A 14,935-nucleotide genomic window follows, 5' to 3' on the forward strand; every position below is an offset into this window, starting at 1 on the left:
GTCTAGCTTAATTTGTGAATTGCCTGAAGCAAGAACTGTCTTTAATGCTGTCTGTAGAAGGCTGCTCTCACAGCTGTTCTTAACCAGTTCTATATCAAAGTAACCAGGAGCTCTCACATACATTCTTCCAGAAGTTAGGTTTCTAATCTAATCTAATCTAATCTAAGTTTCCTTGATAGTCAACCTAAAGAACAAAGCACTTGGAGTGGACATTTTGTCCTATTCTATTACATGTGCTCAAAATAAAATAGTCTTTTAAATCTCACTCTTCAGGTGGCCCTGCTCCTCTGAGGTCTACAGAAGCAGTTTAGATGATCACAGTCTACTCACCTCAGTCCGGCTGCTGAAGCTGCATGAGCATAAAAACAGCCTTTGAAACTGAGCTGGATTGTCTTTCATTTCAGACTGTCAAATGCAGTTAGCAGCCATCTCTTCGCCCAGAAAGTAAGGGAAGAATTTAAGGAGAGCCTGCACAGCGCCCAGGGTAGAATAGTTTGTATTAGTTAACCTGAATATTATAAAGCCAAAAGGATCGTCAGGCTTAGTAGCAACTACTACTTTTAATTGGAAATCAACTTGAGAATCTCTAATGTTTGAGATAGTGTAAGAACGATGTCATATATTGATAGCCATGTAAATAATTAGCAATATCATATGCTATGACTCCTATATAATGAAGAGACTTTACTTAAGAGAGCCCTCCCTATGTTTTTGCATTGCCAGACTGTTCTCCTATCAGCCTCTTCATTCCAGCCCTGAGGTCCTCACCTGTCTGCACACTGAGAGCACTCTTCTGTGCCCAGGATCACTGCTGGCACCTTACTGTGGCAGAATCTATTACACTACAAACATCTGATCTGTTGAATGTGAATTGGGAACTTGCAAGAGTGTTTCATCAGCTGTAGCATACGTAATTCTCAGAGCTGTTTACCAATTGCAGACACATTTGACTGAGCACAGGGGCCATGATTCTGTCTTACCTGCTCCCATCCTTCACCTGTTTTATGACTTTCTCTGTTAAATGTTGTGGTAGCCCTGATGTTTTCAAGGACTTTTATGGAGTTCTCATAGCCTGTAAAATAAGCCTTTTTGATAAATCATATTTTTAAAAGTGCTGCTCCAAGTGGTTTGACATTTTTTTTCAAAAATAAGATAAAAGTTTACTTGCTTGGAAGTGATGTCTCTAAGAAGTATGCACTTTATATTTTATTCAGTTTGATAGCTTATGTTATGATACATTTGATAGATCCTGAAAGACACTGTCAGTTTTAAAGATATAGCCAATAAACTTTTGTTAGTGATGAAAATGTGCCCCATAATGATCAGAAGCTTTTGTCTATGCAAAGAGATTATGTCAACCTTATGACTATTTTTTTCAAATGTTTATGTTGTACAGTTTTGACCAGTGTTCCATAATATATTGCAGAAAAGGAACTGGGAAAGAGGTATCTTACCTTGTTTGGAATATAGAGTATACTGAGTAACTAAAGAGTTATAGTTCCAAGAAATAAAATAGCAAGGTATTTTGCATGCATATAATCGACGGAGACATGCACACAGAGTAGGTAGAAGCTCCTCAGAAAGATTCAATTTCGTGTTTCTAATCACTGCAGTAATTGCAATTGAAGTGGGAGGTAACAAGACTTAAAGGTGAATTGTTAATTAAACCAAAAACAAAAAAAAACTTGGTTCACTTTCTTTAACATCTTTCATCTAGCATCTCCATATTAAGTCTATGAATTAAAACACAATGCATTCCTTAAATTAAATAAAAGAGGTAATGTCATTATTTTGGAAATTGGGAAAGTGAATAGTACTCTTGCAAAGATGCCTGAAGATAAATGACTTCAGGTGAGGCTTATTTTGCCACCTGTTGCTTTCAGTGACTTCACATTCAGGCAGCCATGGAAGTTGCTTGGTTATAGAAAAGTTGCCTGTATTTCCATGCAAAAACAGAGATTTATTACTTACCTCAAGGAATCCAGGTTAAAATCTAAATCACAGTCTCTCCTTGAGACAGAGTGAATGTATAGCAGATCTGGAAATATGAATAGTCTCCTAACTCCTAATCCTGTACTTTAAGTCCCCCGTAGACTCAATATCCAGTGGAAAGGGAAATGAGTGAATGTGAAAAAAAGGCAGGAAAAGGAGCAGACAAGAGTGCAGGTCAGCTCAAGAAACAGACTTTAGCGCAAGCTCTCAGTAAATGACATAGCTGTGAAAAATGCAGCTGTCCAAAAGGACTGTGAATCTATTTTCATTTATTTGCCTGCCACAAGATAGAAGGAAATCTCTTTGTTTAAAAGTGTGTTGGTAGAGAGGTTCTTTTGTTTGTTTGTTTTTGTTTAAAAGTGTGTTGGTAGAGAGGTTCTTTTGTTTGTTTGGTTTTGTTTTTTAAGATGACATCATGCTGTAACTGTTACTACTGGTTTTCTATTACAATATGAGAATGTCAGCACTTTCCCTTGATGCTTAAAGAAAAGAAAACAAAACAAAACCTTCAGCTGACTTCTGATACTTGACAAATGATAGAAGAAAAAGTTAAAAACTGAAATAAACAAACAAACAAAATAATTCTCCAGCTGAAGAGCAGGAATTCTGTGAAATGATAACCCTAAAAGAAAACAGGTAAAAGACTAACTCCCTTCCACCTCTTCTTGGACATGTGGTATCTTTTCTTATCATAGTTTGTTCTGAAAATTTCAGAAATAAGCTCATATATATAAAAAATTCAAATACCTGGATAGTACAAGTAACACTAATTAGGACTCAGTGGTTTGCTAGATAGGTCAAGAGAACCAGAACCCCAGCTAGCAAACTTGGGATTAACCCATTGCCTGTAGTAGAGACCATCCATTAATACTAGCTGAGGATATGACCCATATCTTTTCTGAAGGCTTAAACATTAGCTTTTGTAATTAAATGTGTTGTAGACACTTTTTTTCCCCCCCCTCATACTGGAACAAATTTCAAGGGCAGTGTGGAAATTCTGTGAGCTGAAAATATGAATTAATCATTAGTTCTGTTTAAAATAACATTCCTCACAAAAAAAAAAAAAGCTCATTGAGATAATTTTTTCAGCTAGAAAAAAAAAATTGAAATGCAATTACCAGCTGGTAAAGTTTAAACAGATACATCAGTTCTTGGCGTCCTTCAAATAGTTTGATTGGTGGATTACAAGGCCAACAAGAAAGTATTGTGCATGTACTAAGGTGCAGTACAAGTGAGAATGTGGTCTAGAGATGAGACTACTTAAAATCCTGCCAAGCAATTCCTCTATTTTTACTCTATTTACAGTAACCAATTCAGCAGTCAGAGCACAGAAAGATTTTTCTTTGTCTTGTGAAGGAACGATCATTCTGTAATTTCATAAATGTAATAGTGTGATTTTTAGTGAAGGGGGAACCTACTCACTGGGGTTTGTTGAGCTTTCGCAAGCAGTGGGAATACAAGAGGTTGTTACTGCAGCTGTTTCACAGAATTATATGAAGTAGTTGTTTACAGGCATATTTTTAAACGGAGAAGAGATTTGAGTTCTTTATAACTGTAAAAATGTTTGCAATTCTGCCAGAGCATTTCTACACGTGCAATGTCTCTCTAATGTCTCCTTTTTACATACATTCCTTATCAAAAATATCTCCTTTTTCCCTCCTCTTCCTACCAAATGTCATCAGACATTTGTTATGACTGTGTCTACTTGACAGTAAACACAATACCAGGTATGAGATATTTGGCTGGGGATATCATTAAAATTACCTTTAAAAGTCATTCTATTGAAGAAATTTTCCCTGCTACAGTATTTGAGTTTTAACACCTTTTATTAAGTGTCTAACCCCAAAAGGAAACTTTCAGACCGTCCCATTGAAAAGTTGCTGCCGTGTAGATAAGAATTATTGCACTTATTCTTTCTTGAGACAGTGGACAATGTACCATGGCAAATTTATGCTCCGCCACAGTGTGCAGACAAGCAGCATCTCATTTTGGTTTGGAAATGAGCCATCTATGAATCTGTGAGTTTAAGGCAGGCAGTCATGGGAACATTATCCTTTGTGAGGACTTCTGCTTAGATAATTCCCTGCTAGAAGACCACATCAGTTCAGTTGCTCTACAACAGGGGGGACCTCAGTGCTCTCAGCAGGCAGACGACATTTCTGAACAACTAAAAGTTTGCTCTTGTTATCACTGTCCCAGTATTAAGGTTTCTTCTAGGCAACAGATGAAGTTCTGTTTGCATTTAGATATCTCTATTAGCAATATACTGTGGTAGTATACTATTACACGTACAGAGATCACCGCTTTTCCTCCTCTTTTGTTCCAAAGTCATTATGCAGTGATTTATACTTCTAGTTTATTTACATTTTGAAATAACATGGGCGAAACATTACACATGAAATTATCTTAGTGCTAAAAGCTGAAGTGTTTATAGTTGGTAAACGGAAGAATACTGTGTAATTAAAACAATTATTTCATCAAAAGCTGCTTTTTAAAATTGTTTTGCAATTAGTGCCATTGAAATAGTTCTATTATTTTACATGCATTTAATTTCTGGTTTTGTCTCATTTTTCATAACAGGCAAAACAATTTAACTTCTATAATTATAGTTTAAACAATTAGGGGTATGCATGATCAGATTAAAAGTCTAAAATAAACCTTCCCATACTGGTACCAAAGCACAGGAGAATATACTGTGGTAGATAACTCTGTTTAAGGTTAAAAACATATGGATATGCTCACAATATTTTCCTGCTTCAAAGATATTGTATAACCGTATATTCCCAGAGAGTTGGAAAAAGAATTTCCAGCTCCTGATATATACCTTACAATTGCTTACTGGTTAACACAATAGTATTTTATATGCTGCAGTAGTAGTGAATTCCTTGTTATGGGTATGTTTATAATACTGGTTTCCCTTCTGTCAGAATTTATAAAAACCTTTATTCCTTGTTGTGTATCTCTGGTCTAGACACTGGCCAAGGTATTAGCCTTGGTTTGTGAAAGAGATTTGCAAAGAAGAAAGCTTTTGTGTGCACAGTCCCATCAAGGCTGACGGAAAATTGGTTTGAAGTGAACGCCTGCTATACTTGAGGGTCATTCTACAAGTCTAACGTTCAGTGTCCTGAAAGCTGTGTGCAAATCACATCTTTCCACAAATATCTTTGTGGAAGACAACTGGAGGAAAGGTTAAAAAAATGTATAAGTCATGGATCTACTAGAAATGTTGTTAGATGCTTCCACAAAAGGACAGACACTTCCCCTGTTGACAGGATGGGTCTCTGTAAGGTCCTGACACCTGTGAAAAAGTTGGATGTTTCCACTGGGAATATTTCTTAAATCGAGAGGAATAAAGTCTAACATAGGAAAATCTTTCAGTGCTGGAATCATAGAATCATAGCATGGTTTGGGTCAGAAGGGACCTTAAAGACCATCGTGTTCTAGTTCCACCCCCCACCATAGGCAGGGATACCTCCCACTAGATCAGGTTGCCCAAAGCCCCACCCAGTGTGGCCTCCAACAGTTCCATGTCCTTGTTATGTTGGTGGACCCAGCGCTGAATGCAGTACTCCAGGAGGGGTCTCACGAGAGCAGAGTAGAGACTCCACTATAGTCTCTGCCCACTTACCTTCCCCTTTTTGATTTGACAGGAAGTTGTTATTCTTGCAAAGCAATTCCCCTCAAAGATTCCTTTTTAAGAGGAGGAAATGGAGTTCATCTGCTAATGGCTCTGAGTGCAGTATTGAGGTTCACTCTATCATGTGCCTTCAAGGGAGGGCAAGGGACAATCTATTAGAGACAGGTCTAGACAGTGGAGGACCATGCACCAAAGTCTGCTGATCCTTTTATGTTGAGGACAGGAGAATAACAAAGAGAATACCTTGTGCAACCATTGACTGAAAAATTTCAAAATGTAATTAAAGGACATTTGTAATGCAGAAAATGTCTAAACCAATTTAATTGTGACAGCAAGAATCACAAATTTCTACTATATATTACTGTATATTCACTGTCTGGTTCCTGTTTGTACACTTCTGGCATTGAGTACAGGGGTTTTTTTTGGCAGAAGATCACTGGATAAGGTATCTCTGAATGGCTGCAGTTCAGTTTCTCCCCACCTCCCCCACCCTTACCTCCTGTTTTTTTCCCTCTTAAATAGGAATTACAACTGATTTTTTATATCGTTTGATTCACATAAGGTTCTATACATAGTGCCCAAAACGTAGCAAGACCTTTCTGTAGGCAATATATTTCTGCTTCCTTTTGACTTGTCTGTTCTTTATACTTAAATTTTACCCTTCGGGTTTGTTCCGATTAAGGAACAAGGTTCATCAGGCCTAATAACATCAAGCTTGTAGCACATCAGTAGGAATATTAGAAAATGTACATGCAGCATGATCACACAACTGAGTTTCTTCAAAGTTTTGGTGAGTGAAGTGCAAGTAGATCGTGATCAGATAATAGATGTTTACAGCTTAATTTCAGATGGGATTTATGTTGATATTTTATAGACTGACAAACCCAAACATATAGATAGCTTGATGATTTCAATTTTGTTTTTCTCCTCTAGAGGCCTATTTCATGTTTTTGCTTTCATTTGCTAGAGATAATTTATTTACTAGGCAGTGTAGAAATCCATATTTTCAGATAATTTGTTTCATCCTGAAAATATTGAAATATATTTTCAGATAATTTGTTTCATCCTGAAATTATTGAAATATATTTTCAGACTTCTTCAGTTTGTGATGTTGACAGAAAAAATCATTAGCAAATTATTAGTGAAATATGTTTGGAATAATTATATATATTATTGACTTTTAGCCAGGCACTTTGACTTTCTTGTAATTGTTCCCATTTATGTATATTTTTTCCCAGTCCTTTACTGCCATGGTTCTTCTGCTGGTGATCTTCTTCCAAGTCTCTTGGCCTTTCAGTGTTTCTGTTTGATTCCATATTTCCAGAGTTTAAGATGTGAATGATTTGGCTTACCTACTCTGATAATGTGTTTATCAAAGTTTCGTTAGTTTCACCTCATTTAGCTTTCCTGAATTTGGGCACAGCACCTGGATGATAAATCTTTCTTGCTGGAAGAGTAAAGGAGTCTTTTTATCACACGATCTTTCCTTCCTTAGAACTTCCAAAATGTAATCAAATGATTTCCCTTTACCTGACCACTGGCTTGGAAAACCTTTCTGAAGCCACTGCTTTCTTTCAGAGAATGTCCCACATTATGGCTTCTAGACAAGTAACTTGATATTTGGCTGTAGGGGCAAAGCATCAACAAGAAAAAATAAAAATAAAAAATTAAATATGCCTCATTTAAAAAACAGTGTTGGTTTTTTTTTTCTGTGAATGCCATCTTCACCACTGCTGATTGTTCTGTTGTGTCTACTTCTGCCATGCCTACATTTTACCATAATTGTATCATAAATGACAATACAGAAGAACGTGGGAACTGCTAAGGATACATCATAAATACTTTGTTTAATAGCATTTCCTGGTGACAGCTATTTTTGCAGATATTTATGTCTTTTAATGTTTCCCGCTTTAACCTCTTATATAGCAGTTTCACATAATCTGTGCACGCTATTTTAGATATGTTACTAATTTAATCACTCGTGTTTCTTTCGTAAAGCTTTTGACAAAGGACAATTTAGCCCACTTTCAATCTTGATTCCTCTTTGGACATGCCTCCCTCCACTTATTTTTCAAATTTGATGTGGTACCTTCCAGGCTCAGATATCAGCTAGGTGCCTAAAGGCCAAGGGGTTGAGTTTGAGACCTTTGTCCCCATTACAAAGACCCAATCTATCTTGACGTGATCTCTCTAATTTAACAGTCTGTTGCCACATACGTAATGTGCCTCTCGCAATCTTTACTTCTTAATGGTCTCTCTCTCTTTCACACTTCCCATCTCTGCAACTTCTCTTGTTTTAGAATATTCCCAGCTTGCCCTATGCTCACACCATTGTGCCTTTCTTCCCTGAACTATTAGCTTCATCTATCCTAATACTTTATCCTTCCTGCTATGCCCATTTGGGATAAAGCATATTCTTCCAGTGTTTTTAAAGCACTGTACACATTGATATATCTGTATATATTTTCACAATTACTTCTTTGCAATTTCAAATAATACTGTGTCTAATTCTCTTATTGTGCAATTCAGTTTCCCCAAGATTCTTATTTCTATTTACCTAGTGCTGTAGAGCAATGTGTTGGTCAGAAAGCTTTGTACTATAATTGAGTAACAAATTATTGTTTTTTCTTACATGTTCAGTGAACTGATTTTGCAGATCTTTCAGCTCAATTCATTATGATCAAATGAAGAAGCATTTGTTTCAATAAGATTTTAATCTGTATGACTATCTTTTGCATCAGTGACTTTTCATTGTTAATTGCTTTCTTGTCCTCCATTAAGGTGTTCTTGTAACTGTTTCATCTAAACTAAGCTCCATCTACACATACAATTTTAAAAGAGCCTTTTCTACTTGTAATATAACCGTTGTTGCCTTATTAATCCAGCAGTATGATTTATTTTTTTTTTTGGGGGGGGGGGGAGGGGATTTTTCTCCCTCGATGCTGACAAAAACTGTATAGAATCACTTCTCTAAGAATTTTAGAGATGCTCCAATTTCCTCCCAGATACATCAGAATACAGTATATAATTTTATTATTTTATAGCATTAATTAAAAACACCAGGACAACTCATCTGTGCTGCATACCTGCAAGTGAATTACCAGTAATATTAATGATTGAAAAGGATATGCACTGAATGGAGCACACCCTGAAAATCTCACAGACACCCTACTGAAAATGATTTGATTATACCTTTTGAACCTGCGGCTACTTTAAGCCCCATAAATGGCATGGCAAGCAAGGACTTCAACAATTTTAAATATGCCCCCAATTTTACATGTTGAAATAATCAAATCAGTGGGTGAATAGAAGGGGCACTATCCCTTTTCAAAAATCAATCAGTTGTGAATTTATTATTTTAACACAGCTGACAGAGAACATACAGAAGGAATTCAGTAATGAGAAGCATTTGGGGGTTTTGACAGGCCTTGGCTGAAATGAAGTCCTTTGAGACCAGTGTTTGGAGGCAGAGGTGAAAGTAGAAATTGGTTTACCTGAAGATCTCTGTATACGGAAACTAAATTTTCAAGGGAGACTGCCTGCCAGTGTCAAGGCTTATCTTTTGACACATCCAGCCAGAAATCTATCAAAATCTGGAAACTTCTTGACTTTTCATTGTAACTTCTGTATGTGTGATTTTCTACACAAAGCTTGTGTGGTTACGGACAGTTTCTCAGAATTTTTGTGCTAATGTTGTAACTGGTCAAAACTACAAATAGTTTTTATGTAGGTATTCTATGCTCAACTCTAAGCATAAACTATTTTTAAAATAACTCATGCTGATATTAAAATTGACTATACAAGTCATTGGATTCTGCAACTTATGCATTTATTAGTTTTCACAATAATTTAGTCCATTTATCTGAAACAACAACAACAACAAACCTTTGATTAATGAGATCTTATTGCTCCTTAGAGCTATGCAGTATTTATATCGACAATTTTAAATGTAAAATAATATTTTTTACTTGTGTTAGAAATGCAAGGCTAATGTAGATAGCCATGAGTGAGGTAGATTGTGTTCTTTCTTGTATCTCATTAGTATAGCTCTTCACAAAGGTCTGCTCAATAGCAGCTGTGTAACAGGATGTCAGAAACATAATCTGAGGCCTCCAAACTATACAGTGTAACTGAGAGTTGATAGTGATTTGCAGAACTTTTATGGCCTAGTAAGTTATTGCCTAAGGGAAAAATCTAGCTAAATTTTCATAGTCAGCCCATGGGTTAAGGAGGTCTGAGCACGTTTCTTTGAGCATATAAATTTAAGCACAGTGGAAGGTTGTTTAGATTGTAAACTTTTTGGTGCAGCTCATGTATTACACCCAAAACAGTGGGACCTTATCCCTGACTGGGGTTGACAGAGGTTGCAAGAAGATGTCTCAGAAACAGTAATAGTAATTGCACAGAAAAAGAAAATCAAAACACATCTGGCTATGTTAAAGAGCCATTCTATCCATGCATGCTGTTATATGTAACATGCAAAAAATAAATCTTATATAATTTTGAATATTATTTTTAACTGTATCTTACCTAGTAACTGAAATCTGTGTGATAAAATTGTCTGTGTTCTAGGAATTTTTCCCTGGCACCCAGAGCATGCATAGAATTGCACCAGTATAAAATAATCCTTTCTTGTGGTCATACACATGTATCTTTGGAAATCAGATTACTATTTATATATTTATTTACACATGCAGTATTTACTGGCTCAAAAACTCAGCCCAAGTGGACTTGGGGCACTAAAGGCAGAGCCAAGCCCTGAGGCTCTCAAAGCTGAGTCACACTAGATGGCACAGTGATGCACCATATTCATTTGGAACTGTGCAAACAGAAGATATTACTTGCATTTGAAAATATTAGCAACAAAGCACGTTAACTCTTGTGCTATCACCAGAATGCATTGTGTTAGCTTTTAAATACATAATATGTAAGAAAAATATTAAAAAACAAACAAAAAAAAAACATAACTTCCTATCGGAGGTTGGAACCGCCAGAGTGTTCAGCAGGAGCTAAAGATAGACAAAAAGTAAAAGATACAATCTGTAGCAAGGAGCAGCAGATGAGTCTCATTCAGGACAAACAGATTCTTCATGAAAATGCTGTGACATTTATTTTCAAAATTAAAAATTCAAATGCAAGTGTTTAATATGTCTCATACATATCAGTTCTTTCTGCAGTTCTGGGACTGATGCAGTTTTGCCCTTAGTCATTTGGGGACTGCTTTTCCATCCACTTTGATCACATTGTGCTTCTGCAATATTCCCACCAGTTATCCTAAGAACTCTGATAACTGAATCTTGTTTCATCTGCTGTAGAAAATATAATATCAGGAAGGGAACTCTCAAATAAAACTGCAGATGAGGGGGGAAAAAAAACAACACAAAAATGCTTACTAGCACCTTTAATGTAAACACTGGTATTTATTAGGATTTCATCAAACCTCTCAAAAATTGTAGCATGAATATATAGAATTCACAGCCAGTATCAAACTTTTTCTTTTCTACACAATGCAAAGCATTTATCATTCTGGTATCACAAGGGAAAGAAAACAATGCCAATTCAGAAATAAAACCTCTCATGATTTAATATTGTTGTTTTGTCCCCTGCGATCCTAGAATGATAAATATTGTAACTTCTTTTGTCAGTATCAGAAATACTTTCATATCTGGAATAAAGGCTCATTCATTATATTCATATCGTGTTTTTTTCCCAAATTGTTTTTTCCAAGCTGTTTCAGTAAACGTTGTACCAGTAATATTATGCCAGCTTTCTTGTGGTCATTCCAAAACTTCACAAATACCTCTGATGCTACCAGTGTCATTTCTATTTATTATTATTTCTATTATTATTATTAATATTTTTGAGGCTTTCAGAGGCCTCACTGTTGCTTGGGACCTCATTACAAGGTGCGATGTACAAACGCCTACCTAATCTAACCTACAGAATTACACATGACATACAACTGACCATGAGTGTGGTCCTCTGGGCAGCCCACAGACACAGTGTTTAGTGTGTTACCTTTTTCCCCAAAGGACAAGGGAAGGGACAACCCCACAGAGGGGACAAACCTTTTTTCAATGGACTTTCTGTGCTATTTGTGCCTGAGTAGATGCTGTGGGAGGTCAATTCCTATAAAATTTACACAGAACACATTAGTCATCCCAGGTGAAATATCTGAAGCTTCATCCTCATCTCACATAGCCAAATACAATCTGTAATGTTTTTCCCTATTCTTAAAGTCTTTCAGTAACTCAAAACATATATTGATTTCAGAATGTTTCTCCAAAAGTTGTTGCCTTTTGCAAGTAGTTTCAGTACTCTAAATGTAAATGAATTATTTTCAGGGGGATTGCACAAATTTGCAATAAATAAAAGTACTTTATATCTTTAAAAGACCTATCCTGACTTTGGTGTGATACCAAACCACCTCTCATTGAATGATGGCATTAGGAAACACAGTCATTGCACTAAGCCTAGGCAAATAAGCATATCAGTTTATTAGCATGTATTAGTTAATTTGTGTGTAGCACTTTGAAGATGATAAGCTCAGTATTTTAATGCTATTTTTCTTTTCTGGACACTTCTCTTGTCTTCATTTCTGAACCACTAAAGAAAAGACAGTAGAAAATGTTTTTTTAAATGAAAACTCTAAAATAGAACTTGAAAGAGCTATTATTTCAAAGAAATCTGAAAAGTCAACTTTGTTCAAGTCAGGGCTTCAATTTTGGGGGCCACATTTCTCCTACCAAGCCTTAGGTCTCTATATAGGTTCATATATGGTTACACATTTATTGCACCAAAGAATTCATGTCTGGACCAGATGCAACTGCTGGTATGCCAGGTGAAAATGCAAAGACTGCATCCTGACTTCATCCCAGATGGAGTGCCCAGTTGTCTAAATTCCTGAGCGTATGCACCTTCAGCTGAGCATAGCAGCAATGTGCCTCAACCCAAAGTCTGTCTTCCTGTAAGAGCCTCCTAGCCTCCCCTTGAAATCTATCTTGTTGTATATGGTGAGGTCTGAAACCACACTTCCTCAGCACCTGCAGACCTTCAGCAGCTTCATGGATGTCTCTCACTGGCACAAATGATAGCTGTATAATTGAAGCCATTCCGGTGGGGAAAAATACATATATATATATATTTATTTAAATATTTCCATCCCTTTTGCAGCATGAACAGAGAAAGTAGTTGAACACATCAAAGATGAAAAGTTGCAGAAAAATGTGCACTAGTTAGCACACAGTTTTTAAATTCTTGAAAGAAAATATTGTTTTTAAAGCATCTATAGGGCTGAAATAATGAAATAAGGCTGGCTGTATTTAGATTATTCACAATCTTCTCCATCACTCCTAAAGAAATATTTAGATCATAGTTCAAATATGAACAGTTATTTTTATCTCTCTTTGTAAATAGTAGATTTCTCTTGGAAAAGAATTTCTCACTAAAATGAGAAGTCACAAGGACAAATAATATAAATGATTGTTGAGATGCAAGCAGCTTTTAAAACCTGCCATACCACTACCTCCTTGTGCTATTACAATCCAGAGAGATGAAAGTATGTGGAAGGGAATTAGAAAAATCTGAGTAACTATCAGATTCACAAAGAGAATTCCTGATTATTCAAAGTCTAGGTAGAGAAAAATAAGTACTTTGTAAAGGCAGTTAAATAGTGGGGTGACTCACAACTAATGAAACAAGAAGCAAAGGAATAGAAAATGAAGAGATGAAGAGCTGTTTGGAGGGAAGGCAATGAAAAATAGTGTAGAGAAAAGCCAGGAATCCTATATATTCCATTGTTCTTATATTGAATGCTTGTCCAGACAAGACAGAACAGACAAATCCAACTCAAATGCTCATGCATCTGAACACCAACCTTGTAGAAATTTCAAGAAGTCCCTCTCATCTCTGACCTGTTTGAAGGATAATTAGCATTATAAAATCTCACACATTGCCAAATCCTATTCTCACAACCCTTTTTCCCCTTACCTTTAAAGATAGAAACAAGGTGTGGTGTGCTACCTACCATTTCAATTCTTTGCACCTAAGCTTGTGGCAAGCTTTTGGAACTAGCCCTAAGCAGGAAACAAGCTTTTCATTATCACCGTCCTTTCTATTCTTTATGAAAATTATTGTTTGCTTATAGTTGCTTCAGAGTCTCAAGTGTATGGTGTCTAATGGCATTGCTTTAAAGTTTTATATTTTATCTTTATAACTTAGGATAATTATTTATAGTTGCAAATCGTAATGTAGCAGTATTATGGGAAACAGAATGCTGGATTGCATTGCAAAGGGAAGAGCAGATTCAGGGTTTATTGCATTATTATATTATAGAAGGCACTTTAGAGGCTACAGAAGAAAGCAACTCAAATTGTAGCACTTCTCAGAAGCTGGGATAGTACAAAACAGATTTCATTCACAACACACTCTTGTGTCATCATCACCGTATATACAGCCATTAAAGTATAATTGAAATATAGAAGATCAGGAAATGAGAGATGAAGCCAAGTTTTCCACATGTGATCAAAAAGCATATGGGAAAAAATAGAGGGGGAAAAGGTCTGCAGTTCAATAGAAAGTAGAAGACAACATAATTTCTGCTTTTAAAAAACAGATGGGAGATTTAGATAAAATGAAGTGAGGGAATTCTAATGTCCTGCTGAAGGTTTATTTCTCCTTCATCACAGAGTAAAAACTTTTTGAAAATACACAAATGAAAAATATCTCTTAATCACATCCTGGAAATATAAAGCTAGCATGGCACTTTATACAGTGCTTCACTTTTAGATGAAAATAACATGAAGAACAATGCACAGAATTGCTCTAAATCTTGCCTGTTGTCACAAAGAATGATTCTGGCATTGGAAAGGCCTAACCAGAAAGTCGCCCTTGCTGCATCATCTTCTCTCTGGTTTCATTTCTGCCACTTCTTAGTCCCATGGTTAGTGATGAGGAAGGGCAGCTGTAGAAACTCTTCAGTACCTGTTTTATTTATACTGACATCTTCTGGGAGCTGACTTTGCTAGGAAATTGGCTTTATGAGAACTTCTGGATTGTTATCTTTCACCCGATTTCTAGCTTTTATTTTCAAATCCATCTATTTGCAAAAGTCTTGTTCAATAAAAAAGGAGTGAGAGACTTTACCTTGTTTGTTGGATAAAATGGTGGTGTGCAGGAATTTTTCAAATGACAAAACTTATCATTTTGTAATATTTGTACCATAATATGGTATATGTATTTCAAATTTTAAAATGGGATTGGTAAATTAGAAAATGAGTGCTACTTGTCAGCTGTTGGAGTGTGAGT

At 36.0% G+C, this 14,935-nt stretch overlaps 1 protein-coding gene and 1 long non-coding RNA gene across 18 annotated transcripts in view; one reads left to right on the forward strand and one right to left on the reverse strand.

Moving 5' to 3' along the window:
* Positions 1-1,088, reverse strand: part of LOC310902511 — a 28,682-nt gene extending 27,594 nt beyond the window's left edge. Inside the window, exons 1-2 of the long non-coding RNA XR_014586750.1 lie at positions 981-1,088; positions 331-468 (exon numbers count right to left, since the gene is read on the reverse strand). This is a non-coding gene — a long non-coding RNA (uncharacterized lncRNA). The remainder of the gene's footprint in view (positions 1-330; positions 469-980) is intronic.
* Positions 1-14,935, forward strand: part of ATRNL1 (attractin like 1) — a 519,713-nt gene that overhangs the window by 491,220 nt on the left and 13,558 nt on the right. For 15 of the 17 annotated variants that reach the window (XM_083844108.1, XM_083844135.1, XM_083844109.1 and 12 more), the window contains one exon: positions 724-1,069. The exons of 1 other annotated variant lie outside the window; for it this stretch is intronic. In XM_083844108.1, the coding sequence (XP_083700234.1) occupies positions 724-905 (182 nt within the window). In that variant the 3' untranslated portion in view covers positions 906-1,069. Of the gene's footprint in view, positions 1-273; positions 386-723; positions 1,070-14,935 lie in introns of those variants that run through there. One more of the 17 variants, XM_083844131.1, reaches the window with a different exon arrangement.

Source organism: Anser anser (genome assembly GCF_964211835.1).
Source record: "Anser anser genome assembly, chromosome: 7".
Lineage (NCBI taxonomy): Eukaryota > Metazoa > Chordata > Aves > Anseriformes > Anatidae > Anser > Anser anser.